Source organism: Anolis sagrei, chromosome 1, assembly GCF_037176765.1.
Source record: "Anolis sagrei isolate rAnoSag1 chromosome 1, rAnoSag1.mat, whole genome shotgun sequence".
Taxonomy (NCBI): Eukaryota; Metazoa; Chordata; class Lepidosauria; order Squamata; family Dactyloidae; genus Anolis; species Anolis sagrei.
In genome coordinates this window covers 293649931-293674803 of record NC_090021.1, presented here as the reverse complement: position 1 = coordinate 293674803, position 24873 = coordinate 293649931, and the positions used below count along the sequence as shown (strand labels likewise).

The window sequence follows — 24873 nt, the reverse complement described above, 5'->3', positions numbered from 1 at the left end:
AGCATTATATAGCTTTTGCATGCATACACACAGTCCTATATACATTTACTTGTATGAGTGTTTTTACACAATCCTTTGCTACATTTCCCCAAAAATACAATTGTGTTATAATATTTTTCTCTGAATTGCAAAATAATGGCAGCACTTGTTTGCAAGGCATTTTTATTTGGGCCACTATTATATTTTGAATGATGGTAGTACTATTTTGGAATCTATATGAAATGGAGTGTCTTGTGACTTTCTTTAGGGCAGTATACTGAAACTTTGGCCTTACAAATGTTTTGTACTTCAGCTTCCAAAATAATGCTCTATCAGCTTCAAAGGAAGGCATTGGCAAACCATCTATGAACAAATATTGCCAAGGAAACCCCATGATAGATTCACCTTAGATTGCCACAAGTTGTAAACAACTTAAAGGCATGCAATATCAGATAAATATATGAGCCAATGCTGTAAATAACTTTCTCAGCCTCGTCATCTTCCTAATGCATTTTTTTCATGTGATTCAGTGATTTGGGATTAATTTTGGAGGGCAGTATTCTGTTTTAGGTTATTTTACCTTCAAGGCACCATCAAAGAAACATTCATACCAACTTTTTTTGGGAAAAAAAAGATAGAAAAGTTGTAACTGGTAGATTATATATTTTGCCCTACCTACTGTTTAAGTGATGTTACCAAAATAGTTTCCTCCTAGAATTATTGGATTCTATGTCTCAACACTGGCATTTGATGGAGGTCTTCAAAACTCTTTGTAGTAAACCTGTCATTAACAGAGAGAAACCATATATCAGTCTAATAAACTGAAGTTAGCACAATCTCCTCTGAAGACCAGGCCTTTCTTCCCAAGACAGAGTGCGGACATCGGATGCCCTTGCCCAGAACACCCTTAATGTCCATGTGGGCATTGACAGCTATCCCAGCCACCTTTCTCCAGATGTGTCTTGGGTTAAAATTCGTAACACAACTAGAAGTACTGTACTAGTATAAAATCTGTGTAGAGTTCATTTTCTGCTACATCTTCAGAAAATATTTATATAATTTGAAAAATCAGGGAGTGGAGGGAGACTTTTCCTAATGTACAAACATCTCCAAAAAATTAAGACAGACTGTTTATAATCTAGTAAAGTTGAACATCCTGGCACAGTGTAGACCAAGGTGGACTGTAGTACAGGTCTCCAGACATGCTTAGTTTGGTGGTTCCAATAGATAATATACTCAAGTAATGTGTCAACTTCTGTGTTTACTTCTTGGAAGGAGAGCAATTACTAATAGTAGAGTAGAGACAACACACTGGCAACGAAGATCTGCATAGTTAAAGCAATGGTATTCCCCATAGTAACCTATGGATGTGAGAGCTGGACCATAAAGAAGGCTGAGCAAAGAAAGATAAACACTTTTGAACTATGGTATTGAAAGAAAATTCTGAGAGTGCCTTGGACCTCAAGAAGACCAGTCCATGCTCCAGGAAATAAAGCCCAACTGCTCACTGGAGGGAAGGATATTAGAGGCAAAGATTTTGCCATGTAATGAGAAGACAGGAAAGCTTGGAGAAGACAATGATACTGGGGAAAATGGAAGGAAAAAGGAAGAGGGGCAAACTAAGGGAAAGATGGGTGGGTGGTATCCTTGAAATAACTGGCTTGACTTTGAAGGAACTGGGGATGGCCACAGCCGACGGGGAGCTCTGGCGTGGGCTCATCCATGAGGTCACGAAGAATTGGAGGCAACTGAATGAATAAACAACAAACAATGTGTCAACTATGTGGGGATCTGAGAACACGTTTCAAGCTGATCACGTAGGCCCCTTCTGCCCCTATATCCCAGGATCTGATCCCAGATTATCTGCTTTAAACTGGATTGTTTGAGTCTACACTGCTAGATAATTTAGAATAAACAGATAATCTGGGATCAGATCCTGGGATATAGGGGCAGTATGGAAGGGGCCTAGGCCTCTCCTACACAGCTGTATAAAATCCAGATTATCTGATTTGAACTGGATTATCTATAAACCAGTTTAAAGCAGATAATGTGGATTATCTGCCTTGATATTCTGGATTATATGGCAGTGTAGAAGGAGCACTAGATCACAGTGGATGAGTTCACAAAAGCTGCAGCCAATATCCATATGCACCTTGCAAATTGTGTAGTCCTACATTCTAGTAACAGAACATGTAAGCCATACACCTGGAGCAGGCATAGTCACCACAGAAAACTGGTGATTTTAGCCACGTTTTTCCAAACTTCATTCTAATATTAAGAAAAGCTAACTATAACTCCTGCCTTATTGTCATCTTTTATGCCTCCGGTTGTGATTTCCATGAATGTGGAGAGTGTAATTATTTCTATCCCAATAGTAATCATATTACAAAAATTCCTGAGAGGAACTCTGCAGGCATTCTATTTTGGGTGACGTATCACTGGTATGTAGAAGAGAGCCAGCATAGTGTAGTGGTTTGAGTATTGGACTAGGATTCTGGGACACCATGGTTCAAACTCCCACTCTGCCATGGAAAGAAGTGACAAGTGGAGTGCCGCAGGGTTCCGTCCTGGGCCCGGTCCTGTTCAACATCTTTATTAATGACTTAGATGAAGGGCTAGAAGGCATGATCATCAAGTTTGCAGACGACACCAAATTGGGAGGGATAGCCAATAGTCCAGAGGACAGGAGCAGAATTCAAAACGATCTTGACAGATTAGAGAGATGGGCCAAAACTAACAAAATGAAGTTCAACAGCGACAAATGCAAGATACTCCACTTTGGCAGAAAAAACGAAATGCAAAGATACAGAATGGGTGACGCCTGGCTCGAGAGCAGTACGTGTGAAAAAGATCTTGGAGTCCTCGTGGACAACAAGTTAAACATGAGCCAACAATGTGACGTGGCAGCAAAAAAAGCCAATGGGATTTTGGCCTGCATCAATAGGAGCATAGTGTCTAGATCTAAGGAAGTAATGCTACCCCTCTATTCTGCTTTGGTTAGACCACACCTGGAATATTGTGTCCAATTCTGGGCGCCACAATTCAAGAGAGATATTGACAAGCTGGAATGTGTCCAGAGGAGGGCGACTAAAATGATCAAGGGTCTGGAGAACAAGCCCTATGAGGAGCGGCTTAGGGAACTGGGCATGTTTAGCCTGAAGAAGAGAAGGCTGAGAGGAGATATGATAGCCATGTATAAATATGTGAGAGGAAGCCACAGGGAGGAGGGAGCAAGCTTGTTTTCTGCTTCCTTGGAGACTAGGACGCGGAACAATGGCTTCAAACTACAAGAGAGGAGATTCCATCTGAACATTAGGAAGAACTTCCTGACTGTGAGAGCCGTTCAGCAGTGGAACTCTCTGCCCCGGAGTGTGGTGGAGGCTCCTTCTTTGGAAGCTTTTAAACAGAGGCTGGATGGCCATTTGTCAGGGGTGATTTGAATGCAATATTCCTGCTTCTTGGCAGGGGGTTGGACTGGATGGCCCATGAGGTCTCTTCCAACTCTTTGATTCTATGATTCTATGATTCTATGAAACCCATTAGGTAACCTTTGACGAGTCACACTCTCAGAAGGCAATGCAAATCCACAGCAGAACTTACCTTGCCTAGAAAACTCTGTGATAGATTTGTCAAAAATAATTTGAAAGCACACAATAACAATAGATCACATCCTCAGCTGCTGCAAGAACATCGCACAGACAGACTACAAGCAGAGGCATAACAATGTTGCTCAGATGATTCATTGGTACTTGTGCCACAGATACCATCTGCCTGCAACAAAGAACTGGTGGGATCACAAGCTGGAAAAAGTTAAAGAGAATGAACATGTCAAGCTACTCTGGGACTTCTGAATTCAGACTGACAGTTTTGGAGCACAATACTCCTGACCTCACGATCGTGTTAAAAAACAAAATATGGATTGTCAATGTTGTAATCCCAGGTGACAGCAGGATTGAAGAGAAACAACTGGAAAAGCTGACACAATATGAGGATTTAAAGATCGAACTGCAAAGGCTCTTGCACAAGCCAGTCAAGGTGGTCCCAGTGGTGATTGGCACACTGGGTGCAGTGCCTAAGACCTTGGCCTGCACTTAAACACAATTGCCACTGATAAAAATACCATCCGCCAGCCGCAAAAGGCCACTTACTGGGATCTGCATGCATTATGCAGAGTGTCTGCTGTGGACTCATCTTGTGTTAATAATAATAATAATAATAATAATAATAATAATAATAATAGCTATTGCAAGAAGATTGCACAGACAGACTACAAGCAGAGGCATAATGCCATGGCTCAAATGATTCATTGGAACTTGTGCCACAAATACCATTTGCCTGTGAGTAAGAACTGGTGGGATCACACAAGCCTGAAAAAGTTACAGAAAATGAACACATTAAACTACTCTGGGACTTCCGAATTCAGACTGACAGAGTTTTGGAGCACAATATTCCTGACCTCACGATTGTGTTAAAAAACCAAGTATGAATCGTCGGTGGTGCAATCCCAGGCGACAGCAGGATTGAAGACAAACAACTGAAAAAGACTCCCTTCATGAGTCATTTTATGAAATTTACTAAGGTAACAAGAGAATGTGGAATGTTATTCGCTATTTTTCCCACAACTGTGATATCCCCTTTAATTCCCTGAAGACAGGTGTTTGTTGTTGGTGTTGTTAGTGTTTTCTAATCTTCCCAGAATCTCTAGAATGCTTTTATGTAATGATCTCCTTTGGCTAATAAAAAGCTGCTGTTTACAGAAACACTTTTTTTTCCATCTTATCCAAGTGATACACGATTAACCTTGATTCTATGTGCACAAGCAATTCTGCAACTCGTGATGATTTCATTAGGCAGAGTTTTGCAATACTACTGATAATTTATCCCCTACTGCTTGGGCAACCACTATTGGAGTAATAACCTGTACTCCCACCCCCACTACATCACATCTTTTAAAAACCTTTCTTAGTCCTTGCCCAGGAAGATGGGACATTTTAATCCTTAAGAGTAACATTTTGTTGCAGAACGCACACATAACTAGATCTTCAAAGTAGGCATTTTAAAGTGGCAATGAAAAGAGTTATGAACAACGTCCCTGAAGTTCAAGCACATGCTGTTTACAGGGATACAGATAAAAACAACTTGGACACAAATAGTCTGAACAAATCCTTTGCGTTACATTTTTGCAAACAAAGAGAACAGATAGCTATTCAAATAAGTCTTTCACCTCATGTGAACATATGTTTTCAGTCTCAGGAGATTTGGGTATTGTAGAAAAACCACAATTCTTTGCTCACAAACTCCTATGGACACGTGGAGTTTTTATGTCTGCACTAGATCAAAATCCTCATTGGGATCAGAAAATACCCAAAAATATTTAGACGAGAGGGGGATTTAATCTGCCTCAGTGGATATTTTTAAAGTCTGGCTTCTGGTTTCCAGGATTATGCTGGTAAATTGAATAAAGGAATATACTTATTTTCATTTCTAGTCTTGTCCTACCATGTACTGGGTTATTTTGTTACTGATTTATTATTCAGTTCTTGTGGGTTTTTTCGGGCTATATGGCCATGTTCTAGAGGCATTTCTCCTGACGTTTCGCCTGCATCTATGGCAAGCATCCTCAGAGGGTCTGTTGCAATTAGTACAATGGGTTTATATATCTGTGGAATGGTTGGGGTGGGGCAAGGAGCTCTTCCCTGCTGCAGTTAGGTGTGAATGTTAGCTAATCACCTTCATTAGCATTTGAAGGCCTGCCTGAGTCTGGGAAAATCTGTTGCTGGGAGTTGTTAATCTGTGCCTGGTTTCTTCCTCTCTGATGTTTAGCTGTTAAAATTTTAGAGTTTTTTAAAACTGGTAGCCAGATTTTGTTCATTTTCATGGTCTCTTCCTTTCTGTTGAAATTGTCCACATGCTTGTGGATTTCAATGGCTTCTCTGTGTAGTCTGACATGGTGGTTGTTGGTGTAGTCCAGCATTTCTGTGTTCTCAAATAATATGCTGTGTCCAGGCTGGTTCATCAGGTGCTCTGCTATGGCTGACTTCTCTGGTTGAAGTAGTCTGCAGTGCCTTTCATGTTCCTTGATGCGTGTCTGGGCGCTGCGAACCCCACCTCCTCCAAGATGAACTGAACCACCTCAACTGGGCTCTCCAGGCCAATGGATACTCCACCTCAGACATCAGAAGAGCTGCAAGACCAAGAACAAACCACGAGAGTAAAGATGAAGATCCACCCAGAGGAAAAGTGTTCCTGCCATACATCAAGGGAACCACTGACCGCATAGGGAAGCTGATGAGGAAACACAACATACAAACAATCTACAAACCCACCAAAAAAATCCAACAAATGCTACGTTCAGCAAAGGACAAGAGGGATCCTCTCACCTCTGCAGGAGTCTACCGTATACCATGCAGCTGTGGACAAGTCTACATAGGGACCACCAAACGCAGCGCCCAGACACGCATCAAGGAACATGAAAGGCACTGCAGACTACTTCAACCAGAGAAGTCAGCCATAGCAGAGCACCTGATGAACCAGCCTGGACACAGCATATTATTTGAGAACACAGAAATGCTGGACTACACCAACAACCACCATGTCAGACTACACAGAGAAGCCATTGAAATCCACAAGCATGTGGACAATTTCAACAGAAAGGAAGAGACCATGAAAATGAACAAAATCTGGCTACCAGTTTTAAAAAACTCTAAAATTTTAACAGCTAAACATCAGAGAGGAAGAAACCAGGCACAGATTAACAACTCCCAGCAACAGATTTTCCCAGACTCAGGCAGGCCTTCAAATGCTAATGAAGGTGATTAGCTAACATTCACACCTAACTGCAGCAGGGAAGAGCTCCTTGCCCCACCCCAACCATTCCACAGATATATAAACCCATTGTACTAATTGCAACAGACCCTCTGAGGATGCTTGCCATAGATGCAGGCGAAACGTCAGGAGAAATGCCTCTAGAACATGGCCATATAGCCCGAAAAAACCCACAAGAACTGAGTGATTCCGGCCATGAAAGCCTTCGACAATACATTGATTTATTATTGTTACTAGTTGTACCCACCACACATTGCTGTGGCCAACCTCCCCTCTTTCTCTCCTTCTTTCCCTCCTTCCTTCACTCCCTCTTTCCTTCCTTCCTTTCCATCTTTCCTTCTCTTCTTCCTTCCTTCTCTATCTCTTTCCTTCCTTCCCCCTTTTTCTTTCTCTTCTGCTTTCTCTCTTTTCTTCCTTCTCTCTTTCCTTCTTTCCTTCCCTCCCTCTTTCTCTACATCTTCCCCCTTCCTTCGCTCCATCTTTCCTTCCTTCTTTCCCTTTTTTCTTTCCTTCTCTCTTTCCTTCCTTCTCTAACTTTCCTTCTCCCTTTTTCTTTCCCTCCCTCTTTCTCTCCTTTCTTCCTTCTCTACCTCTTTCCTTCCTTCTCTCTTTCTTTTCCTTCTTCCTTCTCCCTTTCCTTCTTTCTTTCCCTCCCTCTTTCTTTTCTTTTCTTTCTTTCTTTATTCTCCCCTTCCCTCCCTCTTTCTTCCTTTTTTCTGTATTGTCATTTAGATTTTCATCATTTAGCTTTTGGGGGCTTTTTAACTCCCTTCTGCTGTGTTTTTCAGTGTTTTGCTGAGTGAAGGACATACATTAAGTTGTTAGGTGTATTGTGTCCAAATATGGTGTCCATCCACCCAGTGGGTTTTGAGTTCTGTTAATCCCACAAACGAACATTACATTTTTAATTATATAGATCGATTTACTTTGGTGGGGGAGCATGTTATAGATAAATGTAAAGATGTAAAGTTCTGGAATAAACTGCAAGTGTCCATTTGTTTTGTGTTAGATGAATTGCCCTCATGACAGAGTAACCAAAATGGTGGTGGAGCAAGGTAGGAGTTATGGTAAAGCCAAATTCGCTCCTGGTACAAAGTTAGGCCAGGAGCAGGGTAGTCCTGAATAATTGCCAGCATTTCTAAGCTGAGCGGGATTTGAATTCAACACAGATTCAGCTAATTCTCAACCATCATGGTAAATTAGGAGTTTGCTCTTAGTTTGAGAGCATTATAAAGGATTTATGTGTATATTCTTGACCTATTTTTGTGTATAGGGGAGAAGTTTGGAAGTTTTGAAGATGGAATGTATTTGGGTGCTATTACTATTTATTTTGTTCGGTGTTTGACATTAAGGGAAGAACATGAAACCTTTTGTGCTTCCTGTTCCCTCTTCCCCTCAAAGTTACTCTTTAAAGATTGGAGATTTCTCAAATGAGTAGTGTAAAAAATGCCATTGTGGAATATGTGTTGGAGGCTGCGGTTAATGTTCTATTTCCTTATATTTTGTAGTGTTCAGCTCCTCTTAAAAATAATTCATCCATGGATTCTAGCCACTGAATTAAACTTTCCTATTTATAACATACAGAATTAATTGTGAGAAATATTTCTGGTTCCAATTGTGTAATCAGAGATATTGATATGGGGGGGGGGGAGCTATCTTCATCCCCTCTAAAGCATGTCTTATTCTTTTTTTTCCTTGACAGCTGGTTAGTGACATGTTTACAGCAACACTTACAATATCTTCCTCTTCTTCCACAGCTTCCAAAACTCTTATAAACAGTATGTTGCGGGACCCTTCTCAGATTCCAGATGGAGTCTTAGCCAACCAGGTCTATCAGGTATTCATCACAGTCATCCTTTTTCAGTAGCAATGCTGTTATCTGCCTAGCAGTGTAAAAGATTTTAAACCTCATTTAATTACTGTCATCATAATCTATCACTGAGGTCAGGCAATGCATAAATGGCAATGTAATATTGTGAAGAGAGCATTTCATTTTTAAAGCTTTATTTTTATGCAGTCTTTTAAAATATGTATTTTTTTGTTTTCTGTGATTACCTCTAAAAAGCTTTTGATAGCTCTTCTTAAAATGTATTGTTTTTAGAATTCTGTTTAACTATGATAGTTCTGTCATCACCCATAACTGTACTACTTTTCTTATTTGTCTGCAGTGTACTGTGAATGACTATTGTTATGGACCACTGGTGGACTGCATCAAACAGTATCCTTTCTCATAAAATTTTAGGTGCACAGTTGATGAGCTTAGACTCTGTGGAGGAGACGTGTCTAGCTTCAACCTGACATAAAGTTCTGCTTCAGGAAACACATATCATACTCCTCTATTTTACATTCAATCAACTACAAGGGGTCACTGCAGGCACTGTCTCTTATACTATTTAACTAACATCAGATACACCATATGAAAGTTGTCAGTTCACTAGCTATGTATTTCCTGTGCTTAGATGGAAACCTTTTGCTGTTCGTTACATGAAATACACAATCTTGTATCAAATTATTAGCTGTCATAATGTACACTGTTTTATAAGAATTCTCAGCTGCTTTGCATTTTCCATTGGATAAAGCGTATTTGAAATTCTGATTCAAAATCTTAAACTGTGTCTGACTTACCAATACTCTACTCTTGTATCTGTCTTCAAGGAATACGGTTCGAGCCAGCAAGTAAAAACAGAGAAGTGCCAAGAATTTTATAATCATGTGAGCTGTTAAATGTTTCAGACTTAGGGTTCTGCGCAGAACTTGATTTATGATAGTGAATGGAATTATTCAGTAGACAGAAAACCTGTAATTCTGTTCAGATCCATAAGCTGGAACATCTGTTATGGTTAAGAGCAGAGTTAAGGGATCTTTGGCCCTCCCGATATTGATGAATTACCACTCCTATCATGCCTTGCCACTGAACAGACTGGCTGCAAATTGTAGGAACTGGGTATTTAGTAACACCTAATGGGCCAAAGCTCTGTAGCCTTGCCCAGATCCACCTCTGGTGTTAAAATTGTCACAGATTGTTTTCCCTGCAAGTTCTTAGAAAATCTTGTGCTTCCAATAGATCAAAGATCAATATTTGGTAATAATGTTTGTAAAGAGTTTTAACCTATCATTCATTTGTAGCATCAGTACAACAAGAAACTAATCTCTTTATTCAGTTCGTACATCTGTAAATGAAAAATATGTTTTCAAACACATTTACTGAGTTGATTAACTTGATGTGTCTCCCTTTATTGGGTTCAAGCACTGCAAAAAACCAAATCAAATTATTTGTAAACACAAATGAAAGTGGAATTTTAAAGAAGTTTCCTGAATCACAGCATGAAAAAGGTCTTGATTTTTTAAAAATGTATAATGCACATGTTCCTGACTGTATGGGGTGAAACAACTATTTAAAATTTAATTTCTTCCCACCTCCCCCTTATTCTTCCATGTCCTTCTATAGCCCTTAGTGAGATCTTCATTCAAGTTCTGTGTTTATGAATGAATTGATGCAACCACTTTCCCAAAAGATCCAAGCAGTTTACAATACAAAAGAAAGCAGATATATTAAATTGAATGGTTAGTCCCAACTGAAGTTAACCATTTAATCATTGGGAACTCAATGCTAACATATATTCCATTGATCCAATGAGTTGGGCTCACCAATTTTGACGAAAACTATCACAGTGAATTTAGTCTTATCAGTCTTGTAAGGGGGCTTGCATGTTCCAGTGAACCTGTGGGAATAACCATCAGTGTCAGGTACTCCCAGGAGGGGCCACAGGAGAGGATCCAGACTAAGCACAACCCAAAGACCCGAAGACTTCAGCAGCGGAAGATGACTTGGTACATGTTACAACAGCTGTGAAGGTGGAAGAAGGCTCCAACAGATGGGAAGCCACCATCGTCATACTAACCATGCCACTGGATGGGACCCTCATTCTGTGAAGACTGTTGATCGGCTGTGCACTGACCACACATTTTAAAAAAACGCACAGGCATCTTCTGGGAAAAAAAAAAACAAAACCAACAAAAGTCCCATGGCGATCACTGAGTGGTGACTGATGGGTGCAAGACTGTGAAATCTGGAAGCCCCTAGTCACATGGGTGGTGGATATGAATTCAGTCGTTCTACCTCAAGGTCCAAGGCTCTTAAGTAGTCCGGCAGTTGTATCCACGACTGAGCAGCCCTTTTTAGGATCCCTCTGCTCACCCCATATGGAGAGAGGGCTAGAAAAGGTGCCCTAAATGTAGTCTGCCTCTCTCTCCCCTGATTAGACTGCCCCATCCAGAGGGGTAACCAACCTGTGGCCAAAAAAGAAAATTGAACTTTGGAACGTGGAATGTTTGGACACTGTTGGACAGCACAGACAGTGAATGTCTTGAACACAAAACTGCTATTATTGCAAGGGAAACTTTGCAGACTCCAAAGAAGAAACATAAGGTATAAAATGAACACCCAAGCCCTTCAAGAGCCCTCCAAATGAGCCCTTCTCCAAACAACACTCAAGGATCATCTACCCATAGAACACCTTGAAAATGCTGAAGAACATTGGAAGAAACTGAAGACCTTCATCATCACAGACTGTGAAGAAACCATTGAATACAAAACTAATAAACATTAAGACTGATTTGATGAAAATGATAATGAGATCCAAATATGGCAGAGGCATCAGCTGTGCTGCTAAGAAAAAGGATGACACAGCAACTCCACCATGGAGCCCCCGTTGGCGCAGTGGGTTAAGCTCCTGTGCCGGCAGGACTGAAGACTGACAGGTCGCAAGTTCAAATCCGGGGAGAGGCAGATGAGCTCCCTCTATCAGCTCCAGCTCCTCATGCGGGGACATGAGAGAAGCCTCCCACAAGGATAATAAAAACATCAAATCATCCAGGTGTCCCCTGGGCAACGTCCTTGCAGACGGCCAATTCTCTCACACCAGGAGTCACTCCTGACACGACCAAAAAAAAAAAAAAAGCAACTCCACCAGCTAATTGAAAAAGTGAGCAACCGAGAAAATCCCAGCAGACTTCAAAGATGCCACCACCATCACCCTTTCCAAAAAGGGAGAACAGGCTAAGGAAACTATCGAGGTATCTCTGTTCTAAACTCCACTGGAAAAATCCTCGCAAGAATCCTTACAAATGGCCTTCTACATATCTCAGAAGATATCATCCTAGAATTCCAGAATAGCCTCCACCCCTCCAGAGGAAGAGTAAATTTATTTACCGTATATACTCGAGTATAAGCCGACTCGAATATAAGCTGAGGCACCTAATTTTATCACAAAAAACTGGGAAAATGTATTGACTCGAGTATAAGCCGAGGGTGGGAAATGCATCCACTATGGGTCAATTTCAAAATAAAAATAGATACCCATAAAATTACATTAATTGAGGCATCAATAGGCTAAATGTTTCTGAATATTTACATAAAACTGTAATTTAAGATAAGACTGTCCAACTCTTATTAAACCATTTTTCTAACCTCCTTCAATGTAAATGTACTTATTATTAAAATAATAAATATAATAAAAATAATAGAGTAAAATAAGGAAAATGCAATAAAAACAGTAATAATAGAGTAAAACAATAAATGTATTAATAATAGGGTAAAATACTGTAAATGTAATAATATTAATAACAATAATAGATTAAAATAATAAATGCAATAACAATAATAGGGTAAAATACTGTAAATGTAATAATAATAATAATAATAATAATAATAATAGAGCAATATAATAAATAGAATAATAATAGAGCAAAATAATGTAAATATAATAATAATAGAGTAAAATAATAAATGTAATAAAATAATACTAATAACAGTAAAATAATAAATAATCTTGACTCGAGTATAAGCCGAGGGGAGCTTTTTCAGCCTAAAAAAGGGGCTGAAAAACTAGGCTTATACTCGAGTATATAAAGTATTTATTTACTATATTTGTATACCATCCTTCTCAGTCCTTAGGCGACTCAGTCATCTTCACTGCACAACAGCTCAAAAAAAATGGAGGGAACAAAATCAACCTCTGTTCATTGCACTCATTGACCCTGCAAAGGCATTTGACACAGTGAATCACAGTGCAGTCTGGACCATTCTCCAAAAAATCAGATGACCTGGCAAACATCCTTCTCTTCCTAGAGCAGACATGAGCAAACTAAGGCCTGCGGGCCGGACATGGGCCTCTGAGTGCTTATGCCCTGCCCTCCTTATTTTCCCTTTCCTTTAGGCATAAGGATGCAGCAGCCCATCAAATCCTTATACCAGAAGGATGGGAGAGGACGGCACGCGGTGGCTGGAAACTATCCTGAGTGCTCTCAGCTGCTGTGTGCCTCCCCCCCCCCTATAGGAATGGGGTTAGCGGCCCTGTCCTTATGCTGGTAGGATGGCCCCAGGAAGGCAGGCAGCGGCTGAGAGTGGTCTGGGGCACTCTCAGCCATCACCTGCCAGGGGAACAACAGGCAATGGCCGAGAAAGAGCAGCTTGTCCCCTTCTCTTCCTCTCAGCCTGGGGAAGGACAGGCCATTTCAGAGAGAGAGAGCTCCAAAGTGGCCTGTCTTTGCTCCCCACTCTCCTCTCAGCCTGGGGGTACAGCCCATGTCCATGCCTGTCCTACAGCCTAAAAAAGAGCCTCAAAATCTTGCAAAGTCCAAATCAGATTCTTGTCTAGCCATTTTTAAAGTGTCATCTATAGGTAGTTAGATTTTCCCTGCTTCGGAATGTATTATTTGAACATAAAGGTAGCTGAGTGTTGTTAATTTTAAAGCACACAAATTAGCTTAAAATCCATTTAAAGTTAAGGATTTAAAAGCATAATGTCTTCTAAGAATCATGTATTGATTTTAAATACAACTATCAAATTATATATGCATGGGCTAAAGTATGAAGTCAACCTCTTTGTAAATGCCAGGAGGCTATTTTTCAGTAATAGTTCAGATGCTTACGGGAAACTAGGCTGCTAGATAGCATGAGTAGAAAATGGCTTGTGAGGTTATTTACAAGTTTTGCTCCATGGTCAGTGCCATACATCAATAACAGGTATTACTGTAGACTAAGTCTAAGTGTTTCTGCTTATGGTGCATTATAAATTTTGTTTGCAGAATTTGTCTTCTAGTTTTGCCATCATTCATTTTCTTCATTGGCCTCTGTCATTATAATAGAATTTGCTGTAGTGCATGATTTCTATTGCGGTTTTAACAGTTCTAGTTAGGATGTTTTTAAACTATTCCAGTTATAGAAAGTTAAAGACCGATAATGGTAACAATAAATTGATTCAGCGTTAAACTTATTTAGATTCATAAAAAGTAAATATATAACTTGAAAACATTTTTTTTCACAAAAATATTTTTTCTGGCTTTCAAAAAAGAAAAAGGATGGCAGCAGAAGGTTTGTGTTATGTAATTTTCATAATGAAAATAATTTCTAATTGAAATTCAGAAATAAAGAGATTCATATTGTTTCACCTTACTATATTCTCCTATTAATATATGTTAAAGCTTATATATTTCTATAACAAAACAGTTATGGTGTGGGTATGCTGAGGGGGTGTACATTATCTATCTTAAAGTATCAAGCAACTTGATTTTATCTCTTACTTTAACTAATCTATAAAGAGATGCCTGTTGCTTTATATTCAGGCATTCTATTTTTGCTGAAAGGAGAACAATGTGACTGTACTGCTATTTGTTAAGTAATAGAAATGTTTTTACAAAATGCAGAGGTGAGAGATTTGAAGCTGATGTATTTTTTTCTAATCTTTAAAAATACAAGTGATTCAGCTTCTTCTCTGTGCATCATGTGTTCATGTGCAAATGTATAATTGTAGTTGTTTCTGCTAACATGACAGTAAATATCATACTAACAAAAATCAATACAGCTGTGTTACTTGAAATAATCACTGACTGTTTATCTGTACAATCAAAATAAGGGGATTTTCTAGAGCATAGTTTAGAAGATGACTATGAATTATTCCTGGCAATCCCTAGTTTGATATTCTGGTTTCTTAATTAGTTGGAATAAATCATAGTTCCTTGATTTTATATGAAATCAGTACCTCTTCTTGCCTACATAGGAGGAAAGAGCATGTAAGCCTAAAATTGTTTACTTCTTGTTGGTTATAGCTACTAATCCTAATCCATGATTAAGATTATGAACAGTTCCTCATTTAGAAGTTAACATGTCCAAATCAGAAAGAATATGAATGCATATTCAAAACCATGTGTCTGCCAAACCACCCTAAAATAGCAGTTTCAATGCTTTGTTTTCTAAACAAAGTAAAATTTAAGTTAGTCGCTCAGCACTGCCTCTTCACTTTCCAAATTGTCCTGGTCATGATTATGTCATGATTAGATTCAGCATCAAAGGATGATATTCATATGATGTCATCCTGTTTTACTCTTGCTCCTTCCCCATTACCTTGTAGATTTTTTGATTGATTTGAGTGGGGTACTCCAGTTCAGCACCATGGAAGTCTGCACTGCCAGCTACTGAACTGACTCTGCAGCTGGCAGGTTTCTGCATCGTGTTACACCAAGCTGTCCACTTATGAATGCACACGGCCCACTCACACTGAACCTGGTTCAGCACTACTGAACCACCACCCTTCCCTTCTGCCTCTCATCCTTGGCTTACAGATGATTGCTGTGTGTGAAACTCCTGGTGGTCCTTCTCGTCACATTCAGTGAGGCTGACTGGAGTAAAGAAAAAGAGGAGACTAGGGAAAGGAGGAATAATTCCCTCCCTTTCCCCCTCCCTTCTCTGATCATAACTCTGGCTAGTGTCAGTGATGGCCACCAGTTTCACTGCTAACCTGATGATGACCCCTCCCCCCCAAGCCCATGGAAAACAGGATGACTGGATGGCAGTCACAGCCGTTTCTGAATAGGAAGCAGCCTTAGTTGTTCACACCATCACAAACTGGGAAAGCTCTGGAGTGGCCTTGATGGGTGTTCAGGGAAGTCCTGGAATGTCCCATGGGTTTTCTTTTACATGGGACTAGGCCACACATTAAGTGACCTTGGTGGATGTTAGGGCAAATAGACCTCATGTGTCATGTGAATGCCATGGAATCCACCTTGCTCTGACTCATTTGTCCCATGTAGATGGATCCTAAGAATGTTGTGTCACAGAAAAGAACACGAAGCCAGATTGGAGGAGGATATTATTTACATATGCTTGTATGCGTATCTGGAGATGTTAGGAATAATGTACTTCTATAATAATAATACTTCATTAATAATATTTTATTTGTAGCCCGCCCTATCTCTCCTAGGGGACTCAGGGTGGCTTCCAACATAATAAAGGCAAACATTCAATAATACCTGTATAAAATAAAGTAAAAATATAAACAACAAACAATACATTACACAAGTTAAAACAAGTAACTTAAATAATTACCAGTTAAATAATCAATATTTAAGCCATTGGAACTAGCTAAAGTGGAATATCAAATCTGTTTCCTTTCCATTCCATTTAATGTTGTAATCTCTATTTCTCCTTCTCGTTGTATGCTTGCAAGCATAAACATTAAAAGCAAGTAAGGAGGGGCCATTTGATGGGGACGGCATTCCATTCTATGTGTTAAGTATGGAGTATATAAAGGTTCACTTCTTTATGTAAGTATAATGCCTTACAAATAATGTAAGATAATGAATGTAGTGTGATTAAAGACTGAAGGTCTGTGTTGCTCTCTGAAGGGAGAATATATTAGTATATCTCTAATTAAAATATCTAAAGAAAGAAGAGAGAGCCTACTCATTCTCCCATATCAGTATCTTAAGATTCGAAGGCTTAAGAATGCCTCCCAGTCTGTTTGGACTTCTGTTATCAACATCTGATTCATGAATCACAATAATTTCCAAACGGATACATGTTAACTGACAAATGGTGAAGAACCATTTAGTCTAAAGAGGTGGGATGGGAAATCTAACTTATTCAGTGTGATTCACTTTCTTTTATCCATCCAAATTCTGCTTTCTCTGTGTATGGTACAAAAGTTCTATAGGGAGCTCTGCCATGCCAGTTCATTATTCAATCCTAGATCACTTTTTAAAGCAAAAGGTACTATACAATTCTAAATCTGAATTTTATTTCAAGCCTGTATGTTATCCATTCCTTGATGGAGAAAAAAATCAGCGCAATTGGACATGAGCATGAAGTCTTACTGCAAGAAATGCTTTTGGAGAAAAATATATCTTTTTTAGGTAAGGGTTTTTAAAATTATAACCCAGTTTCCCAGTACTGGAAATTTCAGTAACTTTTTGCAAAACAAGCCTCCACAGATATCCAGTATTAAGTAGTAAAAAGGGGTGAAAAAATGATTGATGCAGTACATGTTATCTTTTATTGATTTAGACCTGAGCACGAATTCAGTTATCTAATACCCCATATTGCACATGCACAAGCTAGCAATTAATATTTTATAGAATAAGTAGCTGGAAAAAATGCTTTAATATCTGCTGCTGTATTACTTTTGGTGTCATGAGATATTAGCCATAATCTAGGTCTTCGGAGACTTAGAAGGAAGCATAAGAAATATTAGCTGCATAATGCTTTATGTATAAAAAAGAATTATTGGCACACAAAGAATTCTCTGACTTGCTTAAAAGTTTATTTCCTCATACGTTTGAACAAGTATACTTTGTATCATCTCTTTAATCAGAATGCTTTTAGGTATTAACCTACATGAAGATATTGGTCATCATATTAGAAATATTGTGTCTAATATTACTGTAAACTCTATTATTACTGAAAATACGATTTGTGTGTTACGCAAAAAAAACCCACATTCCAAGCAAAATATTGCATATGTCTTATATCCTTTAAGACTTTTATTTTGACATCTCATTCTCGTGTAGGAGGAATTTTTTTCATTGGAGTACCTCAGTCTAGATTATTTTCTCATTTTATGTAAATACCAAAAATGCACAACATCCTCAGGAGTGTTGGTGAAAATAGGAATAAGGATATACCATCATAGCTGAATACCAAGATTGTGATGGAACATTTCTTGTAAATAGTTACTAGCTCTTTTAAATTACAAATAAAATATTTTTGAAAAAATAAAATTAAACACATATATGGGGAAATTTGCTCTATCCCAGCTTGTTTACTTCTTGGGGTGGTTATGGAGACAGTGCGGAAGACTCGTCATGGGGCTACCGATTTCCAAGGTAGGGTAGTTGCAATAATGCAGACAAGTATGACACCAAACACTCTAAAATTGGTATGTATACAAATGTGCCTACATGTAACAGATGGGTAAAACTTGGAAACTTCTTTCCCACTTTTTCAGGTGACAGTACCCTAAAATGTCATCCTTGTAATCTAATTTTGTATTAATTTTGCAACAAAATATGACTCAGTGGCACTAAACTGTCTTGTCTGCCTCAATGAATCTTGACAAACAAGAAACTTGTGACACATATTTAAATCCAAATGCAAGGGTTTCCCCAAGTAGAAATGTCTCTGTTTAAAAAATTAAAATATTTTCATACTTAATGATTGATAGCTATAGGCACATTTTTCTGTGTCCACTAAGAGCAGGGCTGTTAGGAGATGATTGTGATGAAAATAGCTATTTGATATCTTGAATTTTTGCCAAATTTGTAAGTTGCCTTGAGTCCCCTCTCAGGTCAAGAAAGGCGGGATAGAAATGAAGTAAATAAATAAATTGATGGCATTTAATTGCCATTGATTGTCAAATATTTCCAAAATATGATAAATAATCTGTGATATTATGATCATACATTCAATATGCCTTCAGCCAGAGAGGCAGTAGCTGAAGAATGCCCCCGCCACCACAAATGAGGCCTGCCTTGGCTCTCAGTGCTTCCTGTTGTATTCTGTGTCTTTTATAGTGGATGGAAGAATGATTATAAGGGTTTCAGAAAGGCCTGGAAGTGTCCACCTTGTCAAGTCTAATAGGACTGTAATTAGTATTCAGCATTACTGCTAACTTTTGTCAGAACAGAGGACAAAGGAGGAAATCCCCAAAATTGAGAGAGAGAGATATAAGAGATCCTTGGTCATAAAAGTACCTTGTCAATTTCCTCTCATACTCCATACCATACATAGGCCAGCCCATTCAGAAGTGCAGCATTTTGAGAGAGCTGTTAGGGTGAGTCAAGAAGAAAAAATGGGTGCAAGCTCATTTCCATGTTCATAATGTTGAATATAGAATAATAGAATCATAGGGTTGGAAGAGACCTCATGGGCCATCCAGTCCAACCCCCTGCCAAAAATGTCTAAGGACGTTATCAAATGAGGCCGACAAACAGGAATTGCAGCAAACAAAGCACATCTGCTGCTGGTAGCCATCACCCAATGTTTGATGTTGTGGTCATCCAATTATCACTTTCCCTCCATGTTTATAGTGCCTCTTTTAAATGATGTGTAAAACTGTCAGGGGTCTTGAAGCTGCTACCTTCCCATTACCTATCTCATTGTAATAGGCCCCATCTTCTTCTGTCAATGCTAGCAGTCATGTGGCATCTCTTCCCACCCTGTCTTTATTCCCAACATGGCTATTTTACTCCCTACCTGCATCCCATTTCTGATTTTTCATTGTTGTAATTGTGCTAAAACATTTTTAAAGTTATAAAATATTTTAAAGAATTTTAAATTTATTTTAAAATTTATTTTTATATATACACACAAGGCACTTTCAGTAGAGAATAGGGTGGGGTGGTTATGGAGACAGTGCGGAAGACTCATCATGGGGCTACCATTTTCCAAGGTAGGGTAGTTGCACTAATGCAGACAAATACGACACCCAACACTCTAAAATTGGTATATATCCATTTCTTACACTAACGTAATTGTGGTGAGACGTGACATTAGTATGATAAAGTCCTAAGTGTCCTAGGTAATTTTCTCCCCCTATTTTAACTTTTCAGTGGTTAGATTTTATACTAATTATAATTCCCCAAAATATAAACTGAGAAAAAAGTACAGCATGTCTTCATTGTGATTATACTAGTTATTTTTCACAGCTACTTTGAAAGCGATTCAATCAGCTAAAATATTTCTTTATTTTGAATATTTTTCAGTAACAAAGTACTGTATGACAGGTGGAATTAATGATGTTTATAATGAAGACATAAAAATGCAGAGATGACAAAGAAGCATTTTTATATTCATGTTTCAGGTTTGCTAAGAAGGTTCATTTAATCTGACACAGCATTGCATGCATAAGAAGGATATCTATGAGTGCATAAGTAATTCTGTACCTCTGTTCAAAAGAAAATTAATTATTCTGCTATCTAGTTAATAGAATAATACTATTGTTTATAACATTTTTCTCTATATAGCTGAAGATCAGTTACGTGCAAATGGTTATGACAAAACACCAGACTTCATATTAGAAGTGCCAGTTGGTAAGTTCATGAGATTTCTAGCTTTTATAGGTAAATCTGTTTATACTGAAACGTCTGTGTTCTTAATGGGTATTATGCCAGACACAGGATGATCATAATAGTGTATTAGATATTCACAGTAATGATCTAATTTCGGGAAGAATTATTTATGGGAAGAGGCCTGAATGCAGGTAGATGTCAGAAGTGATCTCTCATACTGACCTTAGACCTTTATCTATTGGAATATCTATTGCAGTAATCTATGTCCTCAGCATATGGATTTATTTAAATTTCTAAACAGTTGACTGTGAAAAATATTTTGAAATCCTATTTCCATCAATTCAAGGCAAAAGTAAGATACTATTATGCCCCAAGGCAAGGTTTAACCATTGTTTTGGAGACTTTTTGTTACATGCCCAAAAAGTATTTGTATGAATTGTAGATTTCATGATGAGAATCAAAATAGTTATCTATAAAGTTAATTAGATCAAAGATGTCAGCTGTGTCACATTTACTAAAAGTTCCTATGCTGCTATATAATAGCAGCATTATTGTTCATTGGTCTAACCTGGTGGAGACAGGAAAGAAATTATAGAGCAGCTACAGAGAAAGGTGTGGTAACCACCTTCATTAATACTATGATTGAATAACAAATTACAAGTTGAATTTGACATACTGTAGAAACACCCTTCGTGTGATGGCTAATCTTTCTAGACATAGCATGAGTTATGAGACTGCTGATGCTAGAATAATGAACATTAGAAACCATTTTAAAACAATGCTAGTTAAAACAGGCAAAGCAACCATCCCTAGATTTTAAAGTTTGAAGGCTATATGGAACAACCTTAGCTGCCTGCCAGAAAATTCAATAAGATCAAGCCAACCTAACTTCATTTGGAACGTAGTCCTGTAGTCAAAGCCTTGTCACATGAACCCACCAACCTGGATTCATGTAGTGGTAGGGTATATAACAGGGTTCCATTGCAGAGCTCACATTTTGGGCAGGCTCATTTATGACATCCTTTTTATTTCCTTGCTTTTTAAAAAAAAAAGAAAAAGAAAGAAACATTTCGGTTCCTTCCAAGAAGTTCAAATTCTATGGGTCGATTCTTGAAACATTCTGGGGAAAATTGTGCTGCTGGTATTGTTACACTTTCTTATTCATTTCAGTCACATATTCTCATAATTTAAGATGCAGGGTAACATACTGTATTTCCAATAATGATGATGTTGGAAACATTTTCTGTCCAGTTGTGCAGGATGCATTTCAGTAACTGAAGCCTGAATGTGGACTAGGTGTTGACCTCAGTTCATTTTTTGAGTGATTAATCCATTCACTTCCTGATTTTTTAGGCTGATAGCTGTATAGATTCAGAGGATTGCAGATTCTTCTTTGGCAGAAGGGGTAGTAAAAAGAGCTGATGATGAGGCTACTATTGAAATAACCTAAGTTAGACTCAAAAGGTGAAACAACTATAGGTAATTTCCCTCCTTTTTCCTGAGCAAAGCACTGAGGCCCCTTACACACAGCTGAATAAAATCCCACATTTTCTGCTTTGAACTAGGATATATGGCAGTGTGGGCTCAAATAATGTAGTTCAAAGCAGATATTGTCAGATTTTCTGCCTTGATATTCTGGTTAGATGGCTGTGTGGAAAGGCCCTCAGATGGATGTTCACTTCTCAACTTTTAAGCCCTCTACAGTTGCCATGTTCAGGAGGCGGCAACAAAGTACGTCCCAAAGAAAAAGAAAACCAAGAAGGCAAAATGGTTGTCTGCTGAGACACTGGAAGTAGCCCAAGAAAGGAGGAAAGCAAAAGGAAACAGGGATAAGGGGAGATATGCCCAGTTAAATGCGCAATTCCAGAGGTTAGCCAGAAGAGACAAGGAACTATTTTTAAACAAGCAATGCATGGAAGTGGAAGAAGACAACAGAATAGGAAGGACAAGAGACCTCTTCCAGAAAATTAGAAACACTGGAGGTAAATTTCAGGCAAAAATTGGTATGATAAGAAACAAAGATGGCAGGGACCTAACAGAAGCTGAAGAGATCAAGAGAAGGTGGCGAGATTATACAGAAGATCTGTATAGGAAGGATAACAATATCGAGGACAGCTTTGACGGTGTGGTGAATGAATTAGAACCAGACATCCTGAGGAGTGAGGTTGAATGGGCCTTAAGAAGCATTGCTAACAACAAGGCAGCAGGAGACGACGGGATCCCAGCTGAACTGTTTAAAATCTTAAAAGATGATGCTGTCAAGGTGATGCATGCCATATGCCAGCAAATATGGAAAACACAAGAATGGCCATCAGACTGGAAAAAATCAACTTACATCCCCATACCAAAAAAGGGAAATGCGAAAGACTGCTCCAACCTCCGTACAGTGGCCCTTATTTCTCATGCCAGTAAGGTAATGCTCAAGATCCTGCAAGGAAGACTCCAGCAATACATGGAGCGAGAGTTGCCAGATGTTCAAGCTGGGTTTAGAAAAGGCAGAGGAACGAGAGACCAGATTGCCAATATCCGCTGGATAATGGAGAAAGGCAGGGAGTTTCAGAAAAACATCTACTTCTGCTTCATTGACTATTCTAAAGCCTTTGACTGTGTGGATCATAATAAATTGTGGCAAGTTCTTGGTGGGATGGGCATACCAAGCCACCTTGTCTCTCTCCTGAGGAATCTGTACAAGGACCAAGTCGCAACAGTAAGAACTGACCACGGAACAACAGACTGGTTCAAGATTGGGAAAGGCGTACGGCAAGGCTGCATACTCTCACCCAACCTTTTTAACTTGTATGCAGAACACATCATGCGATGTGCGGGGCTTGATGAATGCAAAGCTGGGGTGAAAATTGCTGGAAGAAACATTAACAACCTCAGATATGCAGATGACACCACTCTGATGGCCGAAAGCGAGGAGGAGCTGAGGAGCCTTCTAATCAAGGTGAAAGAAGAAAGCGCAAAAGCCGGGTTGCAGCTGAACGTCAAAAAAACCAAGATTATGGCAACAAGAATGATTGACAACTGGAAAATAGAGGGAGAAAATGTGGAGGCCGTGACAGACTTTGTATTTCTAGGTGCAAAGATTACTGCAGATGCAGACTGTGGCCAGGAAATAAGAAGACGCTTACTTCTTGGGAGGAGAGCAATGTCCAGTCTCGATAAAATAGTAAAGAGTAGAGACATCAGACTGGCAACAAAGATCCGCCTAGTCAAAGCCATGGTAGTCCCTGTAGTAACCTACGGATGTGAGAGCTGGACCATAGGGAAGGCTGAGCGAAGGAAGATCGATGCTTTTGAGCTGTGGTGCTGGAGGAAAGTGCTGAGAGTGCCTTGGACTGCGAGAAGATCCAACCAGTCCATCCTCCAGGAAATAAAACCCGTCTGCTCACTGGAAGGAAGGATACTAGAGACAAAGTTGAAGTACTTTGGCCACATCATGAGGAGACAGCAAAGCCTAGAGAAAACAATTATGCTGGGGAAAGTGGAAGGCAAAAGGAAGAGGGGCCGACCTAGGGCAAGATGGATGGATGGCATCCTTGAAATGACTGGACTGACCTTGAAGGAGCTGGGGGTGGTGACGGCCGACAGGGAGCTCTGGCGTGGGCTGGTCCACGAGGTCACGAAGAGTCGGAGACGACTGAACGAATGAACAACAACACAGTTGCCATGTAAGAATTTAGTGTAAGTGCTAATATAGCACAGTCTGCTTTTGGAGACAGCACTTCCAGAATAAGCAAATGCTAGGAATAGTTACTACAAATTAATGAGTGCAGTGAAGAAATTGAGGTGTCAAAATGGTTGAAGCCAGAGACTTATGCAGTGCAGTTTTGTATGTCCTAACCCTACTTACTTAGTTTGCAACCAGAACAGCTTCCAAATCTAGAAAGTGAAAACATCCACAGCCATTGTCAAAAGAAATGCTACAACTTCTCCTAGCAAGGATTTATTTTTTCTCCATTCTAGCACATATTATCCATGGTTTCCAGCCATTGTGCTGTTGTCTACATTGCTGGAACTGAGCTATCATTGAGAGATATTATTGTAGCCCAGCTGGCTTTCTTCTACCTAACCAATTTTTCTTCTTTCTTACTTTTTATACACTCTATCAAGAATAGACATTGTTATATTTATATTTGGTTATTTCCAATATATCCAAATAGATTTTTCTAAAAGGCTCACAAATCTGTCAACAACCTGATAATACATCTGTGTGTGTGTGTGTGTGTGTGTGTGTGTGCATGTATGTAGAGAGAGAGAGAGAGAGAGCACCAATTCAGAAATAGCTAGACAAAACAAATACATAAAATAAAATAAGTCTTGTTTGCAGGGCTGAATCTTTAAAGTCTAGGATTTTCTACATGGTCTTTTATTTATCTAATACTGTCACATTTAGATAAATAAATGTGTAAATATGAAATAAAAGTGTGTATTATTGCTAAGTAAAAGTCACTGTTAAGATCATATACCAAAAGAAAACCAGCACACATTTTACCTTTTATTGTAGCCAATGTGTCTGTCATCATGGCTGAACTGTTCAAAGGTTTAACCAGGGGCTGTCTGAGATCAACAGTTCTATCTGATTTCAGAGGAACTGGATCTAAGATCTTAAGACCAGGGCTGAGGAAGATGCATTGAAAGACACTAGTAGTCAGGAAACAATTTAGAAAACACAGCAAGGTCTATGATGAAGGAACGTTACGGAAACAAAGACCAACAGTC

At 39.0% G+C, this 24873-nt stretch overlaps 1 protein-coding gene across 2 annotated transcripts in view; it reads left to right on the top strand.

Moving 5' to 3' along the window:
• The window catches only part of CDIN1 (CDAN1 interacting nuclease 1), a 144404-nt gene that overhangs the window by 64582 nt on the left and 54949 nt on the right, over window positions 1-24873 (top strand). For both annotated transcript variants that reach the window (XM_060759888.2, XM_060759880.2), the window contains exons 6-9: window positions 8562-8641; window positions 8973-9022; window positions 16928-16995; window positions 20104-20169. In XM_060759888.2, coding sequence (XP_060615871.2) covers window positions 8562-8641; window positions 8973-9022; window positions 16928-16995; window positions 20104-20169 — 264 coding nt within the window. The remainder of the gene's footprint in view (window positions 1-8561; window positions 8642-8972; window positions 9023-16927; window positions 16996-20103; window positions 20170-24873) is intronic.